This window comes from Oncorhynchus mykiss, chromosome 28 (genome assembly GCF_057628025.1).
Source record: "Oncorhynchus mykiss isolate SJ-2025 chromosome 28, ASM5762802v1, whole genome shotgun sequence".
Taxonomy (NCBI): Eukaryota; Metazoa; Chordata; class Actinopteri; order Salmoniformes; family Salmonidae; genus Oncorhynchus; species Oncorhynchus mykiss.
In genome coordinates this window covers 11,230,272-11,255,330 of record NC_143049.1, presented here as the reverse complement: position 1 = coordinate 11,255,330, position 25,059 = coordinate 11,230,272, and the positions used below count along the sequence as shown (strand labels likewise).

Here is a 25,059-nt window from a genome sequence, read left to right as displayed (position 1 = left end):
AAATGTATCAAATATTCTGGGCCTCCAATATTCTGGGTTTCCTGCGCCAGTGAACTCAGGTCAGACACAGCTGTAGGCTATTTGCACAAGGGATAAGAAGCAGTGTTCATCTTCCAATACGTCAACGACCCTAAGCACACAGCCAAGACAACGCAGGAGTGGCTTCGGGACAAGTCTCTGAATGTCCTTGGAGTCGCCCAGCCAGAGCCCGGACTTGAACCCGATCGAACATCTCTGGACAGACCTGAAAATAGCTGTGCAGTAACACTCCCCATCCAACCTGGCAGAGCTTGAGAGAATCTGCAGAGAATAATCTCCCCAAATACAGGTGTGCCAAGCTTGTGGTGTCATACCCAAGAAGATTTGAGGCTGTAATTGCTGCCGAATCTGCTTCAACAAAGTACTGAGTCAAGGGGTCTGAATACTTATGTAAATGTGAGTTGAATTTTTAATAAATTAGCAAACAATTCTGAAAAACTGTTTATGCCTTGTCATTATGGGGTACTGTGTGTAGATTGAGGGGGGCAAACAATTTAATACATTTTAGAATAAGGCTGTAACTTAAAATTTAAAATGTGGAAAAAGTGAAGAGGTCTGAATACTTCAGGAAGGTACTGTATATGCCTACATTTGCGTGCAGGCCTGGTAGCCTATAGGCCTACTTCTCTGCGTAATCCCCCACCATGCTTGCCCCACCAAGATTTACATGCTAAAATCGCCACTTCATATGGAGACTCCAACCACATTTTCGGATCAAGCATAAATTGGCTTTTAGTCTAGGCTTCCGCAATGGGGACAGCCCTAGTGTACCTACTACCTATATGAACACCAACGCATCATCTGTTTGCATGCCTGGTTGGGAGGTTCTTGAAGTGGAACCATGATAAAGGATATGAGAAGAGACTGTTTGAAGTGATCTGATATCCAAACACGGTGCCCTCTGGTGATCCACAGAACACGCCAGTTATTTATTGTTGTGCTATCTTCACCCAAACACAATAACACCTGATAAATTAGGTGTGCATCTGAAAACCTGTTTCAATGAAATAAAGAAGCACTAATTAATTTGAGTATTTAATTGCAATTTATTATTATAGTACAACTTAGACCGAGTAGTATAAAAGAGTAATGACATGAAAATCAGGAACATACAAACTCAAGTGGACCATTTTTTTTCTTCAAATGTTCACTCAATCTTTAAAGTTGTTGTCATTGCTTGATTACCAATGCTAGTAAAGCCAATGTGGTGGTTTGACTTGTGGCTCAGGTCAGAGAACAGCCATTTCTGCTCTCTGCTGGTCAAAAGAGCAACAGCAGCACAACAAATCACTTCATAACGCTCACTATCTACATCTCGTTTCAATGTACCTGGCTGCAAGACAATGCTAAATTAATAACACAATGATAGGAGTGGGATGAAACAGGGATGAACTAAATTGCATCAAGAAAAATAAAAAGACCTGTGGGACAATGGAAGGGTGGTAGTGGGGGCAGGTGTTCTCGGAGTGTGTGCATTGACGTTTTCTCACGTTTCGGAGTAGTGTGGGTATTAAAATAGGAGTCGGAGGAGCCACTCGAAGCCATGTGGATGCGTTGTCTGTACAAGTGTGCATCAGTCTGCGTGTGGTCTAAGAGTCCTCATCTCCGTTGACACTGTCACCATCGTCGTCTCCATCCACATGCTCTCCTTCCTCCTCCTCCTCATCATCATCCTCCTCCTTTCTTTGTTGACTCTTCACCTGCGAGAGCATATTAGGTGCTGTGAGTATAAATAATACTCAAATTACACTGAACAAATATAAAATGCAACATGTATAGTGTTGGTCCCATGTTTCATGAGCTGAAATCAAATATACCAGAATTTTTCCATACGCGTTTTCTCTCAGATTGTGTGCAAATTGGTTTACGTCCCTGTTAGTGAGCATTTCTCCTTTGCCAAGATAATCCATCCACCTGACAGGTAAGATGATTAAAACAGCATGATTATTACAAAGGTGCACCTTGTCCTGGGGACAATAAAACAACACTAAAACGTGCCGTTTTGTCACAACGCAATGCCACAGATGTCTCAAGTTGAGGGAGCATGCAATTGGCATGCTGACTGCAGGAATATCCATCAGAGCTGTTGTCAGAGAACTGAATGTTAATTTCTCTGCCATAAGCTGCCTTTCAATGTCGTTTCAGAGAATTTGGCAGTACGTCCAACCGGCCTCACAACCACAGACCATCTGTAACCAAGCCAGCCCAGGACCTCCACATCTGGCTTCTTCACCTGTGGGATAGTCTGAGACCAACCACCCGGACAGCTGATGACACTGGGTTTGCACAACCAAAATATTTCTGCACAAACTGTCAGAAACCATCTAAGGGAAGCTCATCTGCGTGCTCGTTGTCCTCACCAGGGTTTTGACCTGACTGCAGATCGGGGGTCGTAAACGACTTCAGTGGGCAAATGCTCACCTTCGATGGCCACTGGACAAGTGTACTATTCACAGATTAATCCCAGTTTCAACTGTACCGGGGCAGATGGCGTCATGTGGGCAAGCAGTTTGCTGATGTCAACGTTGTGAACAGAGTGCCCCATGGTGCTGGTGGTGTTATGATTTGGGGAGGCATAAGATACTGACAATGAACACAACTGCATTTTATCAATGGCAATTTGAATGCACAGAGATACAGTGACGAGATCCTGAGGGCCATTGTCGTGCCATTCATCCGTCCCCATCACCTCATGTTTCAGCATGATAATGCACAGCCACATGTCGCAAGGACCTGTACACAATTCCCCCCGGAAGCTGAAAATGTCTCAGTTCTTCCATGGCCTGCATACTCAGACATGTCACCCATTGAGCATGTTTGCGATCGATGTGTATGACTGTGTTCCAGTTCCCGCCAATATCCAGCGACTTCGCACAGCCATTGAAGAGGAGTGGGACAACATTCCACCGGCCAAAATCAACAGTCTGATCAACTATGCAAATGAGATGTCGCGGTGCATGAGGCTAATATTGGTCACACCAGATACTGACTGGTTTCCTGATCCACGCCCCTACCTTTTATTAATGTATCTGTGACCAACAGTCATGTGAAATCCATAGATTAGGGCCAAATTAATTTATTGCAATATACTGATTTCCTTATATGTACTATAGCACAGTAAAATCTTTAAAAGCTGTTGCATGTTGTGTTTACATTTTTGATCAGTGTTAAACACACTTCAACATACTGCCATTCATCAATGTTTTCTCCTCTTCCCCTCCCTCGTTTCTTCCATCTCACCTCCTCCTCTTCCAGCAGATCCCCCTCCTCCTCAGAGTCGTTGAGATCCTCCCTCTCCCTCTTGATGCTCTCCTCCTTGATGCTGCAGTGCTGCTGTGAGGACACCTGTCCAGGCTCAGGCTTTGCACCCTTCTCATCTGCTCGCAGAAAGAGCGCGATCCGGGTCAAACAAGCCAGAGAAAAAGTCGTCGTCAAAAGTTGAAAAATGAAATCACTTATCTGTACATACAAGTCATAGGAATGCTAAGATTGCCGGTATACATACAGAGTACACACCAGCTCATTCATTTATTTATTTTTTTATGTTATAAAAGTTGACTGTCCACGTAACCTGGTTCAAACATCTACCATGTAACCCTGAAGGAGGCATTGTATGCTATACCCATTAAATGTTTGGGAGCATAGTGTGCGACTTTCTTTTTATAAAAGCATTGATCACATGGTTAAGGTGACACTCCTACACCCTACCTGACTTCTTGCTGTGGTCTTTCTCCATGCGGTCTAGACTCTCCAGCAGGTAGTCTACTTTGTGTTTAATCATTGTCAGCTCCTTCTTGATGGTCTGCAGGTCATCTGTTTTCACTGAGAGAAAGAGATAGAGAAAAAAAAGAGACGGATAAAGGTTTAAGAGATTGACCCCAATACCTTATGAAGCTCTGTATGCGGTGCTGCGAGAGTAACCTTCATTAGAAACATGCGATTAACCTCAAGCCCTGCACCGTGAGCATAAAAAATATATTTTTCGGTCCACCAGCCACAACTTCTTTTTTCTCTAAAATACAAAAAAAACCCATGTATTGTTCCTAAAACAATAAATGTATTACTAGTAAGAAGTAATGGGTTATTGTTTAATTTCATTTCATTGTGTGACCTGAGTCTTAACCAAAATATCACAGATGAGACAAAACATTTCAGATGCCCCTTTTAAGGACGGGAGGTTACCGTGGTAACACGACTTGTCATGTTTGTGCATGTGAGATTGAGTCTGACTAGTAGAAGCGTGGTCTTCTCTTCCCTAGCAGTTGAAGCCCAAACATAGAATAACAACCTATCTTGTGAACAAAACAATGTAAATAGCCAAGAAACAAGGACAAGGTCTCACCTCAGTAGACTGGTTTCAAATAAATTAGACCAACTTATGCCTATGCGCAGAGCTTCTAAAAAATGAATCTGTCACTCAGCTCTTCAAATGCACACAGCCTCCAGCCAGGCAGTGATGCAGCGCGAGGTGGAATAGGCTATTATAGGATTCGTAGAGCTTTGACTTTGTGCGATTAATTTACCAGCTATGAAGCAAAAATGTCAGAAATACTTTATAACAGTTACTGCAGCATTTATTTTACTATAAATGGGATCATACTTGACTTTCTATTCGCAAATGAAAGTGAAATGCTTGCACTGTGGAGCTCTTGACCACCCGCCAGGTGAAATAGACATCTTACCCACCAATGCCAAAATCTACCCGCATTTGGCAGGTGTTCATTTTAGTCCCTGGTGAGCATTGACAGCAGGTACTGCATGAAGGTGCTACAAAAAGTCCACTGGGCAATGTGCAAGTTTACTGTGCTAGTTGAGTGGCTATAGCAGAGGGGGCTGGGCACTGACTTGTTCTTGAGGATGCCCTCTGGCTGCTCTTGGAGGAAGAGGAGAAACTGGCCTTGCTGCGGCGGCTGCCCCCTCCAGTCATGCTGACCCGCGGGCGCTTGGACGGGATCACTGCTCGGGACAAGGGTGGAGGAGGAGGGGGCACACGGGATGGGTACGAGTACACTCTGAGAATAGAAGAGCAAGTAATGAATGAACAGACTACTGCCTTAACTCAATATCCAAGAGGAATTAGTGTAATCTACACTGAACAAAAATATAAAAATGCAACGTGTTGGACCCATATTTCATGAGCTGAAATATATCTCAGAAATTTTCCATATGCATAAAATGCTTAATTCTCTCATCTTGTGCACAAATTTGTTTACATCCCTGTTTGGTGAGAATTTCTCCTTTGACGATATAATCCACCCACCTGACAGCTGTGGCATATCAAAAAGCTGATTACACAGCATTGTTACACAGGTGCACCTTGTGCTGGGAACAATAAAAATCCACTAAAATGTGCAGTTGTCACACGACACAATGCCACAGATGTCTCAAGTTGAGGGAGCATGCAATTGGCATGCTGACTGCAGGAATGTCCACCAGAGCTGTTGCTAGAATGTAATGTTATTTTCTCTACCATAAGCCATGTCCAAAGTCGTTTTAGACGTCGTGTCCAACCAGCCTTACAACCGCAGACAATGTGCATGGCGTCGTGTGGGCGAGCGGTTTGCTGATGTCAATGTTGTGAACAGTGTCCCATGGTGGTGGTGGAGATATGGTATGGGCAGGCATAAGCTACTGACAATGAAAACAATTGCATTTTATTGATAACAATTTGAATGTACAGAAATACTGTGACGGGATTGTGAGGCCCATTTTAAGGAATCTCTGACCAACAGATGTATATCTGTATTCCCAGTCAAGTGAAATCCATAGATTAGGGCCTAATTTATTTATTTCAATATATGAACTGTAACTAGGACTGCGGTGGTCACATTTCGTCAGCTGGTGATTGTCAAGCAAATAACTGGTCAGTCTCACGGTAACTGACCGTTAATTAGCATAAACACATTTAGCATCTCCTGGCCTCCACACATAGCCGACAAGCCAATGATGCGGACCTTTGGAACATCTACATTTATAACCTACACTTTCACAATAAATCCATTATTTATTTTAGACCGGTCTAAAGAAGAAAGATATGAAGAAAGTGTAGTCTATTTCAGAAGAACATAATGACAACTCAGAGTATGTTAGGTCCTGATCTGGCTATGCCAAATGGCTGTGGGCTACACTAGTTAATTTAGCAGACAAAATTTGCTTAGAATTCCATGGAATTATTTTGTAGTATGAAGAATACAATTGAACAAAGCTGAATGAAATAGAAAGGATATTTTCTCCAAAGAATGGGGGAGTGCACACATGCGTCTCTTCTATGTTGAGAAGTTAAGAAATAGCTATTCCTTTATGCTTAATTTAGAGTTATTAATGTAACTTTAGTTGTTCTACAAACATCGGGCTATATGTTAAGATTTTTAACCCTTGTGTAGTCTTAACATTCTGTATATTTCACTCAACCCCTAAAATAAAAGCAGCTTCATTGAATTTTAAACCCCAAATCTATTTTGCATCAAGAAACAACCCGTCATTCATCAAACTTTGTGAATATCTGGGGTTTTCCCTCTGCACAATGCAGAAAGACTGCATTTAACCAGTGGACACCACTCATTTTTATTACAACACACCTGTCAATTATTATTATTACTGCATAGGTGTAAACAATAATATTTTAGCAAGAGATAGCACTTGTATAGCCTAAGAAAGTAGTAGAAATTTGCAGAAAGTAGTTGCATTTTATTGAAGGGAAACAGTCTAACTTTTTTTGCAACATAGTGATATATTCTTATATACTGTACAATGAGGAGCTCAACTACAAAATACTAGTCTTCTCCCATTAAAAAAAAAACAAAAAAAACATTGCCCCCACCCACATGGTGTATGAACAATAAATATGATTAAAATAAGATACAAAACAAAAATCAATAAACTCTAATCAGCACATGTAGGACAATATGCAAGTGTGTGCATGGTCTTTGCAGATATATTTCTCACATGTGCAGCACATAGTATTTATTTTACAGTCCTTCTTTGGGGGGGCAGAATTTGCATCTCCTCCTCTTGCCTGCCCCAGCTGCAGCTGAACAGCTTTCACAAGTGCTGCAGAGGCTGCTGTGCGGGGCAGGCACTCCCTTCTTTGAATGTGTGGGGTTACAAGTGCCTTTCCCAGCTGCTCCAGGAACACCCTCCTCTTGTTCCGCATCCAGTTAGGGTTGATCTTGTTCCATATCACGAAGGCATTGTATGAGGACATATCAATGATGTTATGGAAGATGACCAGGAGCCAGCCATCCTCATAAGTTCCAATCACGTTATCCAGGTTGTCCACGCCTCCTTTGTTGTGGTTGTAGTCCAGGATAATGGCTGGCTTCCTGTCCTCACGATCACTGATCTCAGCCGTTTTGTGCAGTGTGCTCAGGAGGACCACATTCTTGTTCCTCTTTGGGAGGTAAGAAACTAGAGTGGTGGTGGGGGTGAAGGCAAACTGATGAGAAGGCCTCTCTCCCCCTTGTTGCGAGGAGTGCAGGAGGGAGCTCAGGCTTGTTCTTTCTAACTGTGCCAACCATGGTGATCTTCCTCTTCAGGAGCTACTAGCTGAGTTCAATCAGTAGCACACAATCTCAATTTCTGTGTGTGTGTGTGTGTCTTTGTGGTGTAGAAATAATTGTATAACTGCCGGGTCAAAATTGACCCGAAGACAATCTTTATACCCTGGTGGTGTACAGCCTTCATGGAAATATGAACAAAGGCAATGTTTCACTTTTTCTAATGTTGGTCACTCTAGGAAAAGTCATCAACTGCACGCGTCCTTATCCCGTTCCGACGTGCATATTGAAGATATTGGAAGAACTGTCCACATTTACTTTGTCAGCCAACAAGATGAGTAGGTCTAACAAACAGCAAAAGCACTAGCCTATGTCAATCTACTATCCTGCATAGTACATAGGTTGACCTATTCTATTCGGTGTGAGAAATAAATATTCCAAAAATAGTCTGGGACAGTTGTGGGATGCGATAGATCCCAAATTAATACAACCATGACCATCAAAACATGTTTTACACAATATGGCTGATGCAACAGATCAGAACGTTTAGCTTAAAATGCTGATAAACTATTAGGCTATTTTTTCACATTATAAGTGCAGCAATGCACACAGGGTAGAAGGCTATATGCGCGCATATTCCATTAGCGGAAAAACCCATTATCAAAAGTGTATTTTTATGGTGAAAATGATCTTCCCCAAACTTGAAATTCACACGCTGCATATGTATGCCAGTTAGGCTCTACACCCCTTGTAAAGCGGATTAATGTGCTTAATTTTAATAAGTTATTTTGCCACTTTAGTTGTGATACAAACCTTATTGAAACATATGGCTATGTGAAAGGTTACATGAGGTTTGGGACTATGAATCGAAAAAGGTCTCAAAAAAGGGCATTGTTTTTTATGCTGGGCATCATTCACAAGTGATAGGCTTATATTGTCATCTATCAGACTATTCTTGATTGAATCTGGTCTTTACATATACTAAATAATATGTGTGAAACTTGTTTTGATTGAGAATGGACCATTATCATGTATCTGTATCGAAACAGGGGCAGCGGGAAAAAAATACATGTAATCTATGCACTTAAATAGCGAATGGAGGACGCTTTTCCCCGTGGTTGATTTTCATGCCAGCCAGGCTATACTTCTGTTGTAAATATAAGCAACGTGCTTAATATTAGGAAAGTTGAGAAATAAATATAATAGGCCTAGCCTATAGAAAGCTGATCCTCCTATTTTTAGTAGAGGCCATCACTCCGTTTTCAGACAATTGCATAGCCTATCGAAATGTTGCGCAATATGAGCTCATGGGCTCTCATAAAGTGTTTGATTAGATTTTTGAATACATTTGTATTGATGTCAGAGTGATTAGAGGGACAGAGAGCTGAGTACCCGGAAGTTAGCAAGTTTGGTAGGCTACTAATGACCAGCATCTGAGCTTGGAGAAGCCTAATTACCGTGACTAAACGGTCACATGGAATTTGACTGCCTTCATGACTCGTGTGTGGGGCGGTAATACGCACCGAAAACAGCCCCAACAGTAACTCTGTGAGTAAAATTTTTAAAATTGTTGCATTTATATTGTTGTTCAGTATAGGTAAAATAGAGCTAAAACATAGGATGTGGGAACAGACAAAGCACTGGACTCACCGGTCATAGTAATCTCTCTGGAAGTCATAGTCCAGATCAAACGTGGGACTACTGTGGGGAGAAGAAAAAGAGCTGTCAAAATAAGATACACGTATGCAGTGGAGAAGAGGAATTATCAGAGTAACATTTGGAGACCCAGAGGAGGTTCAAAATATTCAATATTTAAAAATGGGATTCTTTACATTGAATCAGACCTGTACATTTCTCCCGCCGAGCGCTTTGAGGTCTTTGACCTGTGGGGTTTGGGTTCTCCAGCCAAGTTAATGTCTGAGGAAGAGAGAGATAGTCTTAGTTGGAAATACAATCTTTATTCATATTCAGTCTATTACAGAGGCACCTTTAAAAAAAAAAAAACTATTATTCTCCACAAGCAGGTCGGGTATGGTCAGGTCAGTTTGGCACAATACCCATAGAACCGTGAGTTTGAGGCATTGCTCACCAGCCCCAGGCTGGCTTTAGTCCTTACCCAGCACCTGTCCCACGATCATGCGTCCATCCTCGGCCCCTACAGCGGCCCGGGCACATCTCTCGTTGGCGAACTGGACGAAGGCAAAGCCCTTGTGCACAGAACAGCCCACAATCTTGCCGTACTTGCTGAAGATTGCCTCCACATCTGCCTTGGTGACCAGGAGCGTGTTGAGGTTCCCGATAAAGACCCGCGAGTTCAGCGAGCGCGGGTCTGTCTTGTTGGTCACGTTGCTGGCCATCAGGCTGCTGGTGGTGGGGGACAGACTGGTGGAGGAGGGGAGACGGGTGAAACCAATTATTAACTGTCAATACAAGATAAAACTACTCAACCATCTTTATATACAAACAACACGAGTGTCAAGGAATGTTCAGAATGAACACGGGTTGACCTTGTTCAGTGTAATATTATATGTAAAATAGTTTAAGCATCTCATGCTCCAGCCATGTAGCTTGCACAAATGTGTTTGTGGCGTATATTAAAATCCGTCATTGATGTCCCATGTGTTGGTAATGTAACAACCATTAGCCTTAAAGGGATACTTTGGATTTTGGCAATGAGACCCTCTATCTTCTTCCCCATAGTCAGGTTCATTTGTGGATCCCATTGCTGTCTCAGTGTCCAGCATGAAGGAAGTTCAAGGTAGTTTTGCGAGCCAATGCTAACTAACGTTACCCATAGACTTTGTCATTGCGCATTCTGATAGTATGTATAGTAGATACCGACGGACTTCCAGTCATTATGCTAACACTAGTTAGCATTGGTTCGGAAAACTACCTCGAACTTCCTTCATACTGCACACAGAGACATAACAATGGTATCCCACAAGTTAATCTGATTCTGGGGAAGTACATAAAGGGCCTCATTGCCAAAATCCCGGAGTATCCCTTTAATATTGGTAGTACATTTATGGTACGTATGTCTAGTGTTGTGCATATGACACAAATCCAGGAGGTCCTGCTGTAAAAAAAGATCCAGGATAAGCACAATAAGTAAATCAGACAACTTCTATTACCATATGTGAAAAATACCATAACGTCATATTTATGCAGACATACAGAAGCTGCACACCCCATTTCATACACAAACCAAAACTCATTCAATAGCTTAATACAATTCACATTTCCAGGAAGAAACAGATGCACACAGGTGTCCATGACTTCAGACAACAGCAGTGTGGAAGGGGGCAATGTGTGTATTCCAATCCACCTGTAGCAGGTTGTTGCAGGGTTTGTATCATATTGCCTGAATTGCACATCTAGGGCCATAGTCAACAAGTGTCTCAAAGTAGTAAATGGATAAATGCTTGAACATTGAGAATGTCACACTATGGGCTACTATTTAGCACTGTAAGCATATGGTCGGGAAAGGGCTCGAGTGTGTACAAATTAGGTGCTTATAATACTAGTGGCAAATGTGGTAATTTAAGGAAAGCTGAGCAAAGGAGTTTGGGCACAATCGGACGTTAGGGAGTGAGATCTCACTGGCACTGCATACAACCTGAGTGTCAAAAAAGGAGACGTTAACAACCGTTGGGGGTTAAATAACCAATCACTCACTCCATAGCGTCTGTGTGCAGGGCGATCGTCTGTCTGTCAGTCAGTTCTGACACTGAGCACAGGGCCAATGTGTGCGGGCAGGTGTCTTGGGTGCTCTCAGCAAAAACTACAACTTCATCAGCACCCTCTCAGAACGCAGAACTTCGCCCCACGACTTATACTGAGGCGGGCGACAGAGAACACACCTCAGTGACATTGTATGTACAGGGTTATTACAGTCTTACCTGGTTGGGTTTTGTACATAATTCAATTATGAGCCAAATGCAGAGAAAAACAGGGTTCAGGGCAATCCTATAGAGGAGCACATTCAGGGGACACTTTCGGCTATTGATGTGTAACTGCCTAGCCTATCAACTTGTTTAGGAGATGCAATATACTTCAAGTACTTTTAATGACAGATTATGCAACAGCAGCAATATGTTGACAGATTTTTTAAATTTTATTACAGGTCAGGCATCCATTGCAAGACTAAGTTCCTGCGACAGACAGTGGGCCTAGACATGCTTAGCTCTAATTGCAATTAAGGGAATAAGCAATAGGAGGTAATGTGGTAATAGCTGAGTCATAAAATGTACTAGATGGGCAGTCATGTGTGATGCACACAGGGAAATAACATTGGGACGTTATGTTGCATGAACACACTGAGAAGCTAAATAGTCTGAACGTAAGAGAGGACAAGCGGGCCTATGCCTACTTTTGAGGATTTCCCCAACAGGGAATGTTCTATGCAGGGGCCACCAGAACACTCAAGCTGCTTATGGGCCTTCAGCAGCACTGCGTGGGGTGGTGTGCACTTCAGGGACTTGGCGTTAGTACTGTAGAGCTGAAGGTCCCGACTCCCTTGTTTCAAGCAACCCAAGTGGACAATTATAACATTTGTCAGAGCAGGTATATCCCCCCCTCCCCTTGTTTTTACACTGCTGTATCTCACTGGTTTGTTATTATCTACGCACTTTACCCCTACCTACACGTACAAATTCTCTCACCTAACCTGTACCCCCCCACACACACACACACACACTGCACACTGACTCGGTTCTAGTACCCCCTGTATATAGCCTTGTTATTTTTTTATTTTTTTTTACATTTAAAAAAAAAATGTACCTTAGGTTTAGTAAATATTTTTTTAACTGCATTGCTGGTTAAGAGCTTGTAAGCATTTCACAGTAAGGTCTACCTGTTCAGCACATGTGACAAATACAATTTGATAGGATACAAGTGAAAATAAGACTGTGTAGGGTAATTCAAGGGTAACAGTGATGTGGAGACTCAGATTGGCATACATTTTAAAGTGAACAGAACTAAAACCACTGATTGCAAAGTCAGACAAACAACGCCAAGGACAACTTCAACATTTTACAAACACATTTACTTGAGAGCAGATGCAAAGTTTGGTAAAAGAATCACAGCACAAACCATAATTATGTTACCAAACTTTGCATTGAAGTAAATGTGTTTTTATACAATTGTGGAAATTGTTAAAAGTAGTCATTGTGCATAGAGTTATGGTTCGTTAACTTTTTGATATCATTGGTTTTTGTTTGGCCTACATTTTAAAGTGAAATCTTAGTCTCAGCATCACTCTTATTGTGAAATTGCCCTGTACTAGGCATGATTATTATTAGTAGTAGATGGGGGAGGGGAAAATGTATAGTTACATATAGGGATATTAAAACTCATTCTCATCTCTCTGCAGCAGACATACGGTGAGCAAAATGTTTGGAACATTGAATCGCAATAAAAATCACAGTATCAAATAGCAACACATATTGTATCGGCACCCAAGTTTCGTGATAATATCGTGAGGTACCCAGCAATTCCTGGCCCTAAATTAGGATGATAATTTCACATGAAGTGAAACAGGTTGGGGCTTTGCTTTAGCACTTAAATTGTTTGTGGTAGTGGAAGAGGTTCATATTTGAAAAGCAGACTAAGATTTCATACCCAAGTTGTCATCTAACTTGTTGGGAAAGTGGTAAAAAAAAAAAAATTAAAACGGCAGTTGTTGCAAAGATTTGATGCGGTTAATAAAACAAGGCTCATACACATTTTGACAAATGGAATTTAATGACTTTTCCCATGACTTCTCCATGAGTTAACCAAACGTCCATGTAAGTACAGTGCCAGTCAAAATTTGACACCTAATCATTCAAGGGTTTCTTTATTTTTACTATTTTCTACATTGTAAAATAGTGAAGACATCAAAACTATGAAATAACATCGTAGTAACCAAAAATGGTTTAAAAATATATATATTATATTCGAGATTCTTCAAAGTAGCCACCCTTTGCCTTGACAGCTTTGCACACACTTGGCACTCTCAGCCAGCTTCATGAGGTAGTCACTTGGAATACATTTCAATTAACAGGTGTCCCTTGTTAAAAGTTAATTTGTGGAATTTCTTTCCTTCTTAATGCATTTGAGCCAATCAGTTGTGTTGTGACAAGGCAGGGGTGGTATAGGCCAACAGGCTGTGTGTAAAGTCTATTTGACCAAGGAGAGCTGCTGTATCAGAGGACATGGCCTCCACAATCACCCGACCTCAACCCAATTGAGATGGTTTGGGATGAGTTGGACCGCAGTGAAGGAGAAGCATGAGTTGGACCGCAGAGTGAAGGAGAAGCATACACAAGCATTCCTGGTGAAGTTGGTTGAGAGAATGCCAAGAGTGTGCAAAGCTGTCAAGGCAAAAGGTGGCTACTTTGAATAATATCAAATACAAAATATATTTTGATTTGATAGCGACTTTATTGGTTACTACATGATTCCATATATGTTATTTCATAGTTTTGATGTAGCATAGACTCGTGATGCACCGATATTACATTTTTGGCCGATATCTTCCTTGCCAAAAAAGAAATTGAGTGATACAATTTTAGCAGCATTTTAAGCATTCCAGAACAGTTAAATAGTACACACACATAGCAGGCATCACTACAGTCCCCGGTTTGAATCCAGTCTGTATCACATCCCGCCGTGGTTGGGAGTCCCATAATTGGGATTGGGTGGCGCACAATTTGCACAGCGTTTAGCCAGGGTAAGCCGTCATAAGAATTTGTTCTTCACCGACTTGCCTAGTTAAATAAAGGTTACACACACCAAAAAGTTATTTTGTTGGCATTTACATATGTACCCATTACTAGCAAAAAAAATCTAAACCCATTTCACTTACTTGCTGTGTCGTTCATTTGTTCAGTCGTTTCATTCTCAACCAGGATTTCATCATACAGTACATGTCAAGCAGTGAAGCTTCAGCTGTCGGTCCGTGGCCTCTTACTCAGTGCGCACTCTCACTGTGTCCGTTTTCAACTTGTCCAGCTGTGTATGTAACATTTCACGTAAACCCTGTTGCTTGTCTGCATCGACGTAGGGGTCCTTGTACAGAGCATTGAGAATGGTGGCGACACAGTAAAGAAAGAATGCCACCGAATCGCTTGTTTACAGCCTGTGTGGACAGTTTTGTTGAGCAGGCATTTCAATGCCATGAGAGGGTATCACATCTGCTGCAAGCGCAGTTGATCTTTCTCGAGTCAGTTGTTCGCACATTCTTTAGCATGCAATATGGCATTCCTCAGTATGAAATCCTTGATGACCCACTGTGCTGTCAGACTCAGCATGCTCAGGGGGCTGATATAGCTGGTCCAAATGTCAGTCGTGAAGCTAATAGCAGCGTCGCTATTACTGTGTAACTCCGGTAGGGCAACATCTGAAAAATAGCGCACTTGGTAACGTTAAAAAGCAACGTCGGTATCGGCCCGATGTCTAGTTTAACGCCGATGTGCAAAACCGATGTGCATACACATATAAAAACGTAATGACACCACGTAAAATGTTGCCCTACACGTGCAACACAGCATTCCTAACCTAGCCCACAATGTCTGCTGTGTGGATCGAGCAGTCAACAAGTCAAGCAGTCATTTGAAAGAGTAAGAACATTTCAGCGAGACAACTCAAAGGCGAAATCCATTAATGCCAAGATAATGGAATTCATTGCCCTTGACAATCAACCGTTCTCTGTCGTGGGTGATGTTGGCTTTCGCCGACTGGTCGACCACCGGTACACACTAACGTTACCAAGGGCGCCATTTTTCAGATGTTGCCCTGCCGGAGTTACACAGTAATCACGCCACTACTATTAGCTTCACGACTGACATTTGGACCAGCTATATCAGCCCCCTGAGCATGCTGAGTGACAGCACAGTGGGTCGTCGTAATTTCGTACTGAGGAAAGTCATATTGCATGCTCATGAATGTGCTGGTTGACATACCGCTGCTGCCAATTCAATGGCAATTGAGAATATGAACACGCTAGCTCCATTCGAACAACTGACTCGAGAAATAAGATCATCAACTACCCTTTGTTAAAGCATTGAAACGCCTGCTCAACAAAACTGTCCACACAGGCTGTAAACAAGCGAGGTGGTGGCACTCGCTTTACTGTGTCGCCACCATGCTCGATGCTCTGTACAAGGACCGCTACGTCGATGCAGACAAGCAACAGGGTTTACGTGAAATGCTACATACACAGCTGGACAAGATGGAAACGGGCACAGTGACAGTGCGCACAGAGGAAGAGAGGAGACCGACAGACAGAACTGAAACTTCACTGCTTGACATGTACTGTATGATAAAATCCTGGTTGAGAATGAAATGACTGAACAACGAAACAGCACAGCAAGCAAAATAAATGGGTTTTGATTATGTTTTACTGGTAAAATGAGGACATACGTAAATGCCAACAAAATAACTATTGGGTCAGTGTGGTGTGTGTAACCTAGGCAAGTCAGTGAAGAACAAATTCTTATTTATAATGACAGCCTACCCTGGCCAACGTTGGGCCAATTGTGCACCGCCCTATGGGACTTCCAATCACAGACGGATGTGATACAGCCTGGATTTGAACCAGGGTCTGTAGTGGATGCATCTGGCACCAAGCTTTAGTGCCTTAACACACATGGACGCAGTGGTCTAACTATTTAACTGTACTAGAATGCCGCTAAAATGTTAACATATCTGGAACTTTTTTTTTGACAAGGAAAATATTGGAATCGGACAAATTCCATCTTGGTACTTCACTAATTTCATATCAAAGATCAAATGGCTGCGGTAGGCCTCAAATCTTTTTATTCAGCTGAAGCAAGCCCACAAATGTACAGGAAATGTATATTCTAGTTTGGTCAATTTTAGCTACTTTTGAAGTGTTTACTTTGCAGACTGAGAAGCATCTATTGAGTTGCAATGTCCAAAACATTGGATGCCCAAATCAACTGGAAGTATCTATAACAAGTTTTGAAGCCACATAATCCAAAAGGCTACATGTGATCTTTTTTCCTAAAATTACTGGTCGCAATTTACAAATTATTATTTTGTTTCACATTACGATTCATCACGATTGAACCAAATCCCAACTAATACAATGGCGAAGTGAATAATTTGTTTTGTCAAAAATATTTTTTAAATCACTGTTTCCCCAACCCTGGTCCTGGAGTGCCCCCAACAGTACACATTTCATTGTAACCCTGGACAAGCACACCTGATTCAACTTGTCATCTAATCAATGAGTTGTGTCTGTCCTGGGCTACAACAAACATGTGTACTGTTGGGGTAGTCGAAGACCAGGGTTGGGAAACACTGGTTCAAATTAATCAACATTGTATGGCCTTATTCAGGAGTGTCAGTGGAAAGTTTTGGGGACATGACAAAAACATAAATTCATGCTAATAATAGCTAAACAGTTAACTACAGGGTACAATATATGTTTGAATTGGCTACCTAGTTAGTCTGTTCTCTATCCTATTGTATAGGCTATATAGGTCTACCTGGTGCTGTTATTTCCGATTGTCTCCGTCTCCTTGAGCAATGGCCTACTCGTCTCGCACGCATGCAGGTGATGTGCATAAACAGATGCGATAAAGTGTCATTCTGATCCTGGCTGATACGTAGATTTTTATTTAATTGATACAATATTTTAAAACTATGCCTAAATTACATTAACATAAATGAATATCGATAACTTCTCCTGAACTGTTAGGATTTTAGCATTTCCAAAACTTTTCCAGGCATGGAAAACACCATTTAAAAATTCCATGACTTTCCCAGGATTATTCATGACCTTTCGAACACTGAAAACGTGTGTACCTCTAGATCTGTAAAAGTTGTTCGGATTCCAGATTTGAATGGCAGAGTGGAGGAAGATACCACACACTAACTTTGTTGAACTTGTTGGGAAAGTTGTCAAAATAGATGTGTCAAAAGTTGCATTGTTCACAGTGAATGGAATCAGGGTGGGAAATGAACTTAGGTCCACCAGCCACTGTGGCAGGTAGATGTTTCTTTTTTTTAATTAGACAAAATATTATTTTCTCAATAATTGAACACAAGAAATGAGCACGCTTTCTAATGTTTCAAAAACAAGAAATGTACTACTAGTAATAAGTAATGGGGCGGCAGGGTAGCCTAGTGGTTAGAGCGTTGGACTAGTAACCGGAAGGTTGCAAGTTCAAACCCCCAAGCTGACAAGGTACAAATCTGTCGTTCTGCCCCTGAACAGGCAGTTAACCCACTGTTCCTAGGCCATCATTGAAAATAAGAATTTGTTCATAACTGACTTGCCTAATTAAAATAAAAGGGGTAATTTCATTTATTTTTTTTGACCTGCGTCTTCTAACCAATGTACTAACATCAAGCCTGCCCTGCCAAAAAGCTGAGTGATACAGCTTACCATTATTATAGTTCGGGGCTCTAAGCTGACATTTTTTACAAGGAGTACATGAGGTGCTCCTAAGTTGAAATGTAGACACTTAATTAAATCTAGGAGAACAATGAATACACGTTTTTAGGAGTGATGCATGCTCAATCAAGCACAAACATTAGTTGAGAAACATTTTCAGCTGGCCCTTTAAGGGACAGGCCGTTACCATGGTAAATCTCTGACTGACATCTTCCTAGATGAAGACAGTTGCAGCAAACTCAAACTAACATTGAAAAACAACCAAGTACGCAAACTAAACTATGTAACTGGCCATGAAACGAGGAGAAAGTCACACTTTATAAGCCTTTGTCAATTTCAACCAACTTCTACATGTGGGTTTTGGATTAAAACTGTTCCAAAATGCTCTATGACCACCTGCCAACGTGGCTGGTGAAATATACATTCTTACCTGCCAGTGACAATCTACCAGCAATCAGCAGATGTTCATTTCCAACCCTGAATGGAATGTTGGAAATCATGTGACTAACAATGGGGAGCGTTACATGCTTACCAGACCACCTGCGTTGTGTTATAGCTTGCAAAATAAATTCACGTTATTCAATAATTTAATCCAAAATGCTCGCAGGCGTCTGTGTAGCCAGGAGCTAGTGCGCTGCAAGTTCCACCTCTTCCATCTACTCATTGGTTTTTGAGCATATAGGCTACCCACGTGAGTGATAGAAAGATTAACGAGGTCCACACGCCACTCGGTGGCTGGCGGTAATATACTTTAAAGTTTGTTGCCAACAGCCATATAAAATCTACAGAATAATGAATGAGGAGAGATTAATCAAGGAATCTAAAAACTAAACTAGAGGTTTCCCATTTTATCTGTGGATTAATTGTTTGAGTAGAGAACACAGTGTGACTGAAAATTAGTCAAATTCTAAATTGCCAACATCGGCCCTGTCTAGTTTAACGCCGATGTGCAAAACCGATGTCAAAGCTGACGTTCATACCTATGTAATGTACAGTGCCTTGCGAAAGTATTCGGCCCCCTTGAACTTTGCGACCTTTTGCCACATTTCAGGCTTCAAACATAAAGATATAAAACTGTATTTTTTTGTGAAGAATCAACAAGTGGGACACAATCATGAAATGGAACGACATTTATTGGATATTTCAAACTTTAACAAATCAAAAACTGAAAAATTGGGCGTGCAAAATTATTCCGCCCCTTTACTTTCAGTGCAGCAAACTCTCTCCAGAAGTTCAGTGAGGATCTCTGAATGATCCAATGTTGACCTAAATGACTAATGATGATAAATACAATCCACCTGTGTGTAATCAAGTCTCCGTATAAATGCACCTGCACTGTGATAGTCTCAGAGGTCCGTTAAAAGCGCAGAGAGCATCATGAAGAACAAGGAACACACCAGGCAGGTCCGAGATACTGTTGTGAAGAAGTTTAAAGCCGGATTTGGATACAAAAAGATTTCCCAAGCTTTAAACATCCCAAGGAGCACTGTGCAAGCGATAATATTGAAATGGAAGGAGTATCAGACCACTGCAAATCTACCAAGACCTGGCCGTCCCTCTAAACTTTCAGCTCATACAAGGAGAAGACTGATCAGAGATGCAGCCAAGAGGCCCATTATCACTCTGGATGAACTGCAGAGATCTACAGCTGAGGTGGGAGACTCTGTCCATAGGACAACAATCAGTCGTATATTGCACAAATCTGGCCTTTATGGAAGAGTGGCAAGAAGAAAGCCATTTCTTAAAGATATCCATAAAAAGTGTAGTTTAAAGTTTGCCACAAGCCACCTGGGGGAGACACACCAAACATGTGGAAGAAGGTGCTCTGAACTTTTTGGCAACAATGCAAAACGTTATGTTTGGCGTAAAAGCAACACAGCTCATCACCCTGAACACACCATCCCCACTGTCAAACATGGTGGTGGCAGCATCATGGTTTGGGCCTGCTTTTCTTCAGCAGGGACAGGGAAGATGGTTAAAATTGATGGGAAGATGGATGGAGCCAAATACAGGACCATTCTGGAAGAAAACCTGATGGAGTCTGCAAAAGACCTGAGACTGGGATGGAGATTCGTCTTCCAACAAGACAATGATCCAAAACATAAAGCAAAATCTACAATGGAATGGTTCAAAAATAAACATATCCAGGTGATAGAATGGCCAAGTCAAAGTCCAGACCTGAATCCAATCGAGAATCTGTGGAAAGAACTGAAAACTGCTGTTCACAAATGCTCTCCATCCAACCTCACTGAGCTCGAGCTGTTTTGCAAGGAGGAATGGGAAAAAAATTTCAGTCTCTCGATGTGCAAAACTGATAGACATACCCCAAGCGACTTACAGCTGTAATCGCAGCAAAAGGTGGCGCTACAACGTATTAACTTAAGGGGGCTGAATAATTTTGCACGCCCAATTTTTCAGTTTTTGATTTGTTAAAAAAGTTTGAAATATCCAATAAATGTCGTTCCACTTCATGATTGTGTCCCACTTGTTGTTGATTCTTCACAAAGAAATACAGTTTTATATCTTTATGTTTGAAGCCTGAAATGTGGCAAAAGGTTGCAAAGTTCAAGAGGGCTGAATACTTTCGCAAGGCACTGTAAGTAGATGTAATAACGCCATGAAAAATACAGCCCTACACAGAACAAAAAGCATAAAAATACTAAGCGTACACTTCCAACAACTAAACAAGTTCAAGTCGAGCAATCATTTGAAAGAGTAAGAACATTTCAGCGAGACAATTCAAAGGCGAAATCCATTAGTGCCAATATAATGGAATTCATTGTCCTTGACAATCAACCGTTCTCTGTCGTGGGTGATGTTGGCTTTCGTTGACTAGTCAAGCACCTCGAGCCCGGTACACACTACCAAGTAGGCGCTATTTTTCAGATGTTGCTCAACCAGAGTTTCACAGTATTTTTGGAAAGCACATCCATGAGCTACTTGCTATGGGTGTCACCGCTATTAGCTTCATGACCGACATCTGGACCAGCGATGTCATCCCCGTGAGCATGCTGAGCCTGACAGCACAGTAGGTCGACGAGGATTTCGTACTGAGGAAAGCTGTATTGCATGCTCAAGAACGTGCTGATTCTCATACCGCTGCTGCTATGAACACGCTAGCTCCATTCGAACAACTGCGTATGCAGCAGATGTGATATCCTCTGTCATGGTATTGAAATTCCTGCTCAAAACTGCCAGTTTTCACAAATTGCAAAAGTACTCTACCAGAGGCTGTGAACAAGCGATTCCGTGGCATTCTCTCAGCCGCTTTACGGTGTCGCCACCATGTTTGATGCTAGGTACAAGGACCGCTACTTCAATGCAAGAAACAGGGTTTACATGAAATGTTACACAGCTGGACAAGATGGAAACGGACACAGTGACACCGAGGAAGAGGCCACGGACAAACCTGAAACTTTACTGTTTGAAATCCTGGTTTAAATAAATCGGTATTGGTTTTTTTGGCAAGGAAAATATTGGATATTGGTAAAAAAAGAAAATATATCGGTGCCTCCCTAATGTGCAGGTAAAACAACCCAATGTTTATCTCCCAGGACAAATTAGAACGCAACAGCAAGCTAACTAAATGTCCATGAATGTGTCTAGGGGGAGACAAATCAACATGCACACACTGAGACGGTTTAGTCATCATGTTAGAATGTTGAAGAAATAAATCCCTTTAAAAATTGGACAAAAAGCATAGAGCAATTGCTCCTAAAACATCTCATTTAGATAACAGCATACGAGGAATAGATAAGAGTCAGAAACACTACAAATTGACTACGTGTAAATAGGATAATTGGTCATAGAGTAAAGTCTCATCCAAAACAGAGTTTTGTACCAAAGTATTTCACAAGGTAAATGAAAGTTGGGTTAATTTCAATCCTGCCCAAAGCACACAAGTAATTAATAAAAGTATAAAAGATATGAAAAAAGTTGTCTACAAAGCATAATGGTCCTGACCTCTATGCACATTTTAAAGTTCGAATGACACTTCTAGCTTAACGACAAATACCGTTTCAAATAAATAACAATTAGTATGACAAAGATTTAAAGTGGAACTTTTTCTCACTTGTCACAGTAATTAAACACACCAACAACCTGATCAATCAATGCCGAGGTCTCTGGCAGGGAGGGGCCTGAGGGAAAGCACCACTTCCAAAGTAAATGTAACTACTGTACTAGCTATTATCAAAATGGAGAGTGGACTGTCAATGTCGTTTGAGCTGCACCTACCGATACCTGTAAGCACTATTTTTTAGACTACGACGCAACTTGATCAAATCAGGTATATTAAAATAATTACTATTCCATCTGGAACAGTTTGAAAAACACACCCCTAGCCAGGAAGGTCTAAGTAAACTCACAATCTGCACACTGTAATACAACATTAATATAAAAGCTGTGATCTAGCTAGCTTTACCTTGGTTTAGGGTCTAGCAAAGTTAGACTGAGTAAGGACAGAGTACATAACTGCATTATTCATAAAGTAACGTTTAATTAGTGGTAACAAAAAGTACAAATGTCTTTGTGTTTTCTGCCACATTGTTAATATTATCGAAGTAAATAAATGACGTAACTATGTGAAAAACGTGTCCAGAGAAAGGTGGCCAACCATCATTTCTTGCAGAAAAAAATAATTCCCGCAAAAATAGCGTTCCTGTATCAGTCTTTCTGTGGATATCCAAGGACTCCAAAACCAGCTAATCAATCACAAAAATGTAAAAACCACCACCGGCCAAAATCAAGGTTCAACAAGGAAGATTGCTAGTAAAAAAATGTTAGCGTTAAAAACAGATTCCACAAGGTTAATTAGTTGGCTATGCTGCAAGCTAAAGTTAACCAACTAACGTTAGCTGCAAAACGGCTGCAGTGCAGCGTGTTATTGTCCAGACAGAGCGCGTTATTCGCAGATAGTCATAAAAATGTAACTAGCTCGGCTTACACAATCATGAACTCAATTTGCAAGACAACAAAAGAGATGGCAAAAAAGCTAGCAAAAAATTTTAAGGATTCTTCTAGCCAGCATTTTGCCGGGCCTAGCTAGCTTGCTAAAACGCTAATGGAACCAAAGTCACTAAGTACATCAGTATGTTTAGAAACTCTGTGATGGAACCATGATGAGCTAACTAATAGTTAGCTAGCTAACCGCTCGCTCAAATAGAAAAATAAATGGCGTTAAAAAATTAAAATTCCAAAGATATTGCAGTCAGAGAAAAAAAAATCAAAACAGTCTTGAATCAAAATACTCACCAGGAGCTTAAAGGTTAAAATGACTTATTTCAGCAAAATGTCAATATAGTGCTGAGGTACTCTTCTTGTAGCTATAAGAAACTGGTTACACCCTGCACGAAATGGCGCAGCACATAAAGGGGAGGGAGTCAAGACATGTATTAAATCAAATATTATATATATTGACAAGATAGTCGACTGACCGCTCTAACAATGGAATTACATGTCCGCAAAGGTAGAATGGAGGCGCGATCAGGTGGGAACATTCTAGCCAATGAGAGGGCAGATTCGCGTGAGAACGACGGACACAACTCTGAAATAAAATCGTTTTTCTCAAAGTTACTGGAATGCCACGTGGACCCACCTATATCAGAATGTGTAGCAACATAAACATTACGAAACGAGTAATCGATCAAATAAGCCTCACGTAGCGAATTCAATTCCATGTTTAGTTGACCAAATTTGACACTCTTCTCATAGTCCTCCAGAGAAAAAAAGGGGGCGTGGGGGGGGACCACTTGGTCTACTTATCGGGCGGATTTAAGCCTCTCGCTATCTGACTAAATCCGCTTTAGAAGACACCTATCAAATCTGATTGGCTGCTCGTTATAAAACCCAAGCCGTTCCTGTCAGTGGTTGATTACAATGTCTGTCACCTGCTTTTTTTGTTATAACCTTGCAGCTGATAGGTCGTGTTGATCAGGGTCAAGCTTGTGTTCAAATCGCGAGACCTCTCTCAACAGCAGTGGTATTCCAATTTGGGGGACGCAATTTCTTTCCAAAGAATTTCTCACGACGCACACTCACAAAACATTTGTTTATAATAGGGTTCATGAGTGGCGCAGCGGTCTAAGGCTCTGCATCTCAGTGCTTGAGGCGTCACTACCGACACCCTGGTTTGATTCCAGACTGTGTCACAGCCGGCTGTGATTGGGAGTCCAACAGGGCAGCGCACAATTGGCCCGGCGTCGTCTGGGTTTAGCCGTTGTACGGCGTCATTGTAAATAAGAATTTCAGAACTTGCCTAATTAAATAAAGATTACATTAATAATAATAATAATAATAATACACTGAACTATAAACGCCACATGCAAAAATATCAAGATTTTACTGCGTTAAGGTTTATTTAACGAAATCAGTCAATTGAAATAAATTCATTAAGCCCTAATTCATGGATTTTACAAGACTAGGAATACAGATATTCATCTGTTGGTCACAGATACCTTTAAAAAAAGTAGGGGTGTGGATCAGAAAACCAGTCCGTATCTGGTTCGACCGCCTCATGCAGTCCAACATTTTTGTACATAGCTCATCTGTAAATAGCCCATCCAATCTATCTCATCCCCATACTGTATTTATTTATCTTGCTCCTTTGCACCCCAGTATCTCTACTTGCACATTAATCTTCTGCACATTCTACCATTCCAGTGTTTAATTGCTATATTGTAATTACTTCACCACCATGGCCTATTTATTGCCTTTACCTCTCTTTTCCAACCTCATTTGCACATGCTGTATATACATTTTTCTATAGTATTATTGATTGTATGTGTGTTTATTCCATGTGTAACTCTGTTGTTGTATGTGTCAAACTGCTTTGCTTTATCTTGGCCAGGTTGCAGTTGCAAAGGAGAACTTGTTCTCAACTAGCCTACCTAGTTAAATAAAGGTGAAATAATATACAATAAAAAACATATCTCCTTCACATAGAGTTGACCAAGCGGTTGATTGTGGCCTGTGGAATGTTGTCCCACTCCTCTTCAATAGCTGTGCAAAGTTACTGGATATTGGAGGGAACTGGAACATGCTGTCATACACATCGATCCATAGCATCCCAAACATGCTCACATGTCTGATGAGTATGCAGCCCATGGAAGAACAAGGACA

The 25,059-nt window shown here is 41.3% G+C and overlaps 1 protein-coding gene across 15 annotated transcripts; it reads right to left on the bottom strand.

The window, feature by feature from the left end:
• Window positions 1-1,065: 1,065 nt before the first annotated feature.
• LOC110508495 (heterogeneous nuclear ribonucleoprotein C) lies at window positions 1,066-23,708 on the bottom strand. 15 transcript variants are annotated; one of them, XM_090225339.1, is made up of 10 exons: window positions 23,537-23,708; window positions 23,194-23,285; window positions 11,211-11,370; window positions 9,652-9,917; window positions 9,368-9,452; window positions 9,186-9,236; window positions 4,885-5,051; window positions 3,748-3,861; window positions 3,280-3,416; window positions 1,066-1,739 (listed from the first exon to the last, which is right to left on the bottom strand). In XM_090225339.1, the coding sequence occupies exons 3-10, from the start codon at window positions 11,213-11,215 to the stop codon at window positions 1,629-1,631; spliced, it is 936 nt and encodes a 311-aa protein (XP_090081465.1). In that variant the 5' UTR covers window positions 11,216-11,370; window positions 23,194-23,285; window positions 23,537-23,708; the 3' UTR covers window positions 1,066-1,628. The 15 variants fall into 15 exon arrangements, with proteins under 15 accessions (XP_090081465.1, XP_090081468.1, XP_021444719.2 ...); XM_090225342.1 differs by having other exon boundaries at window positions 9,380-9,452; XM_021589044.3 differs by lacking the exon at window positions 23,194-23,285.
• Window positions 23,709-25,059: the final 1,351 nt, after the last annotated feature.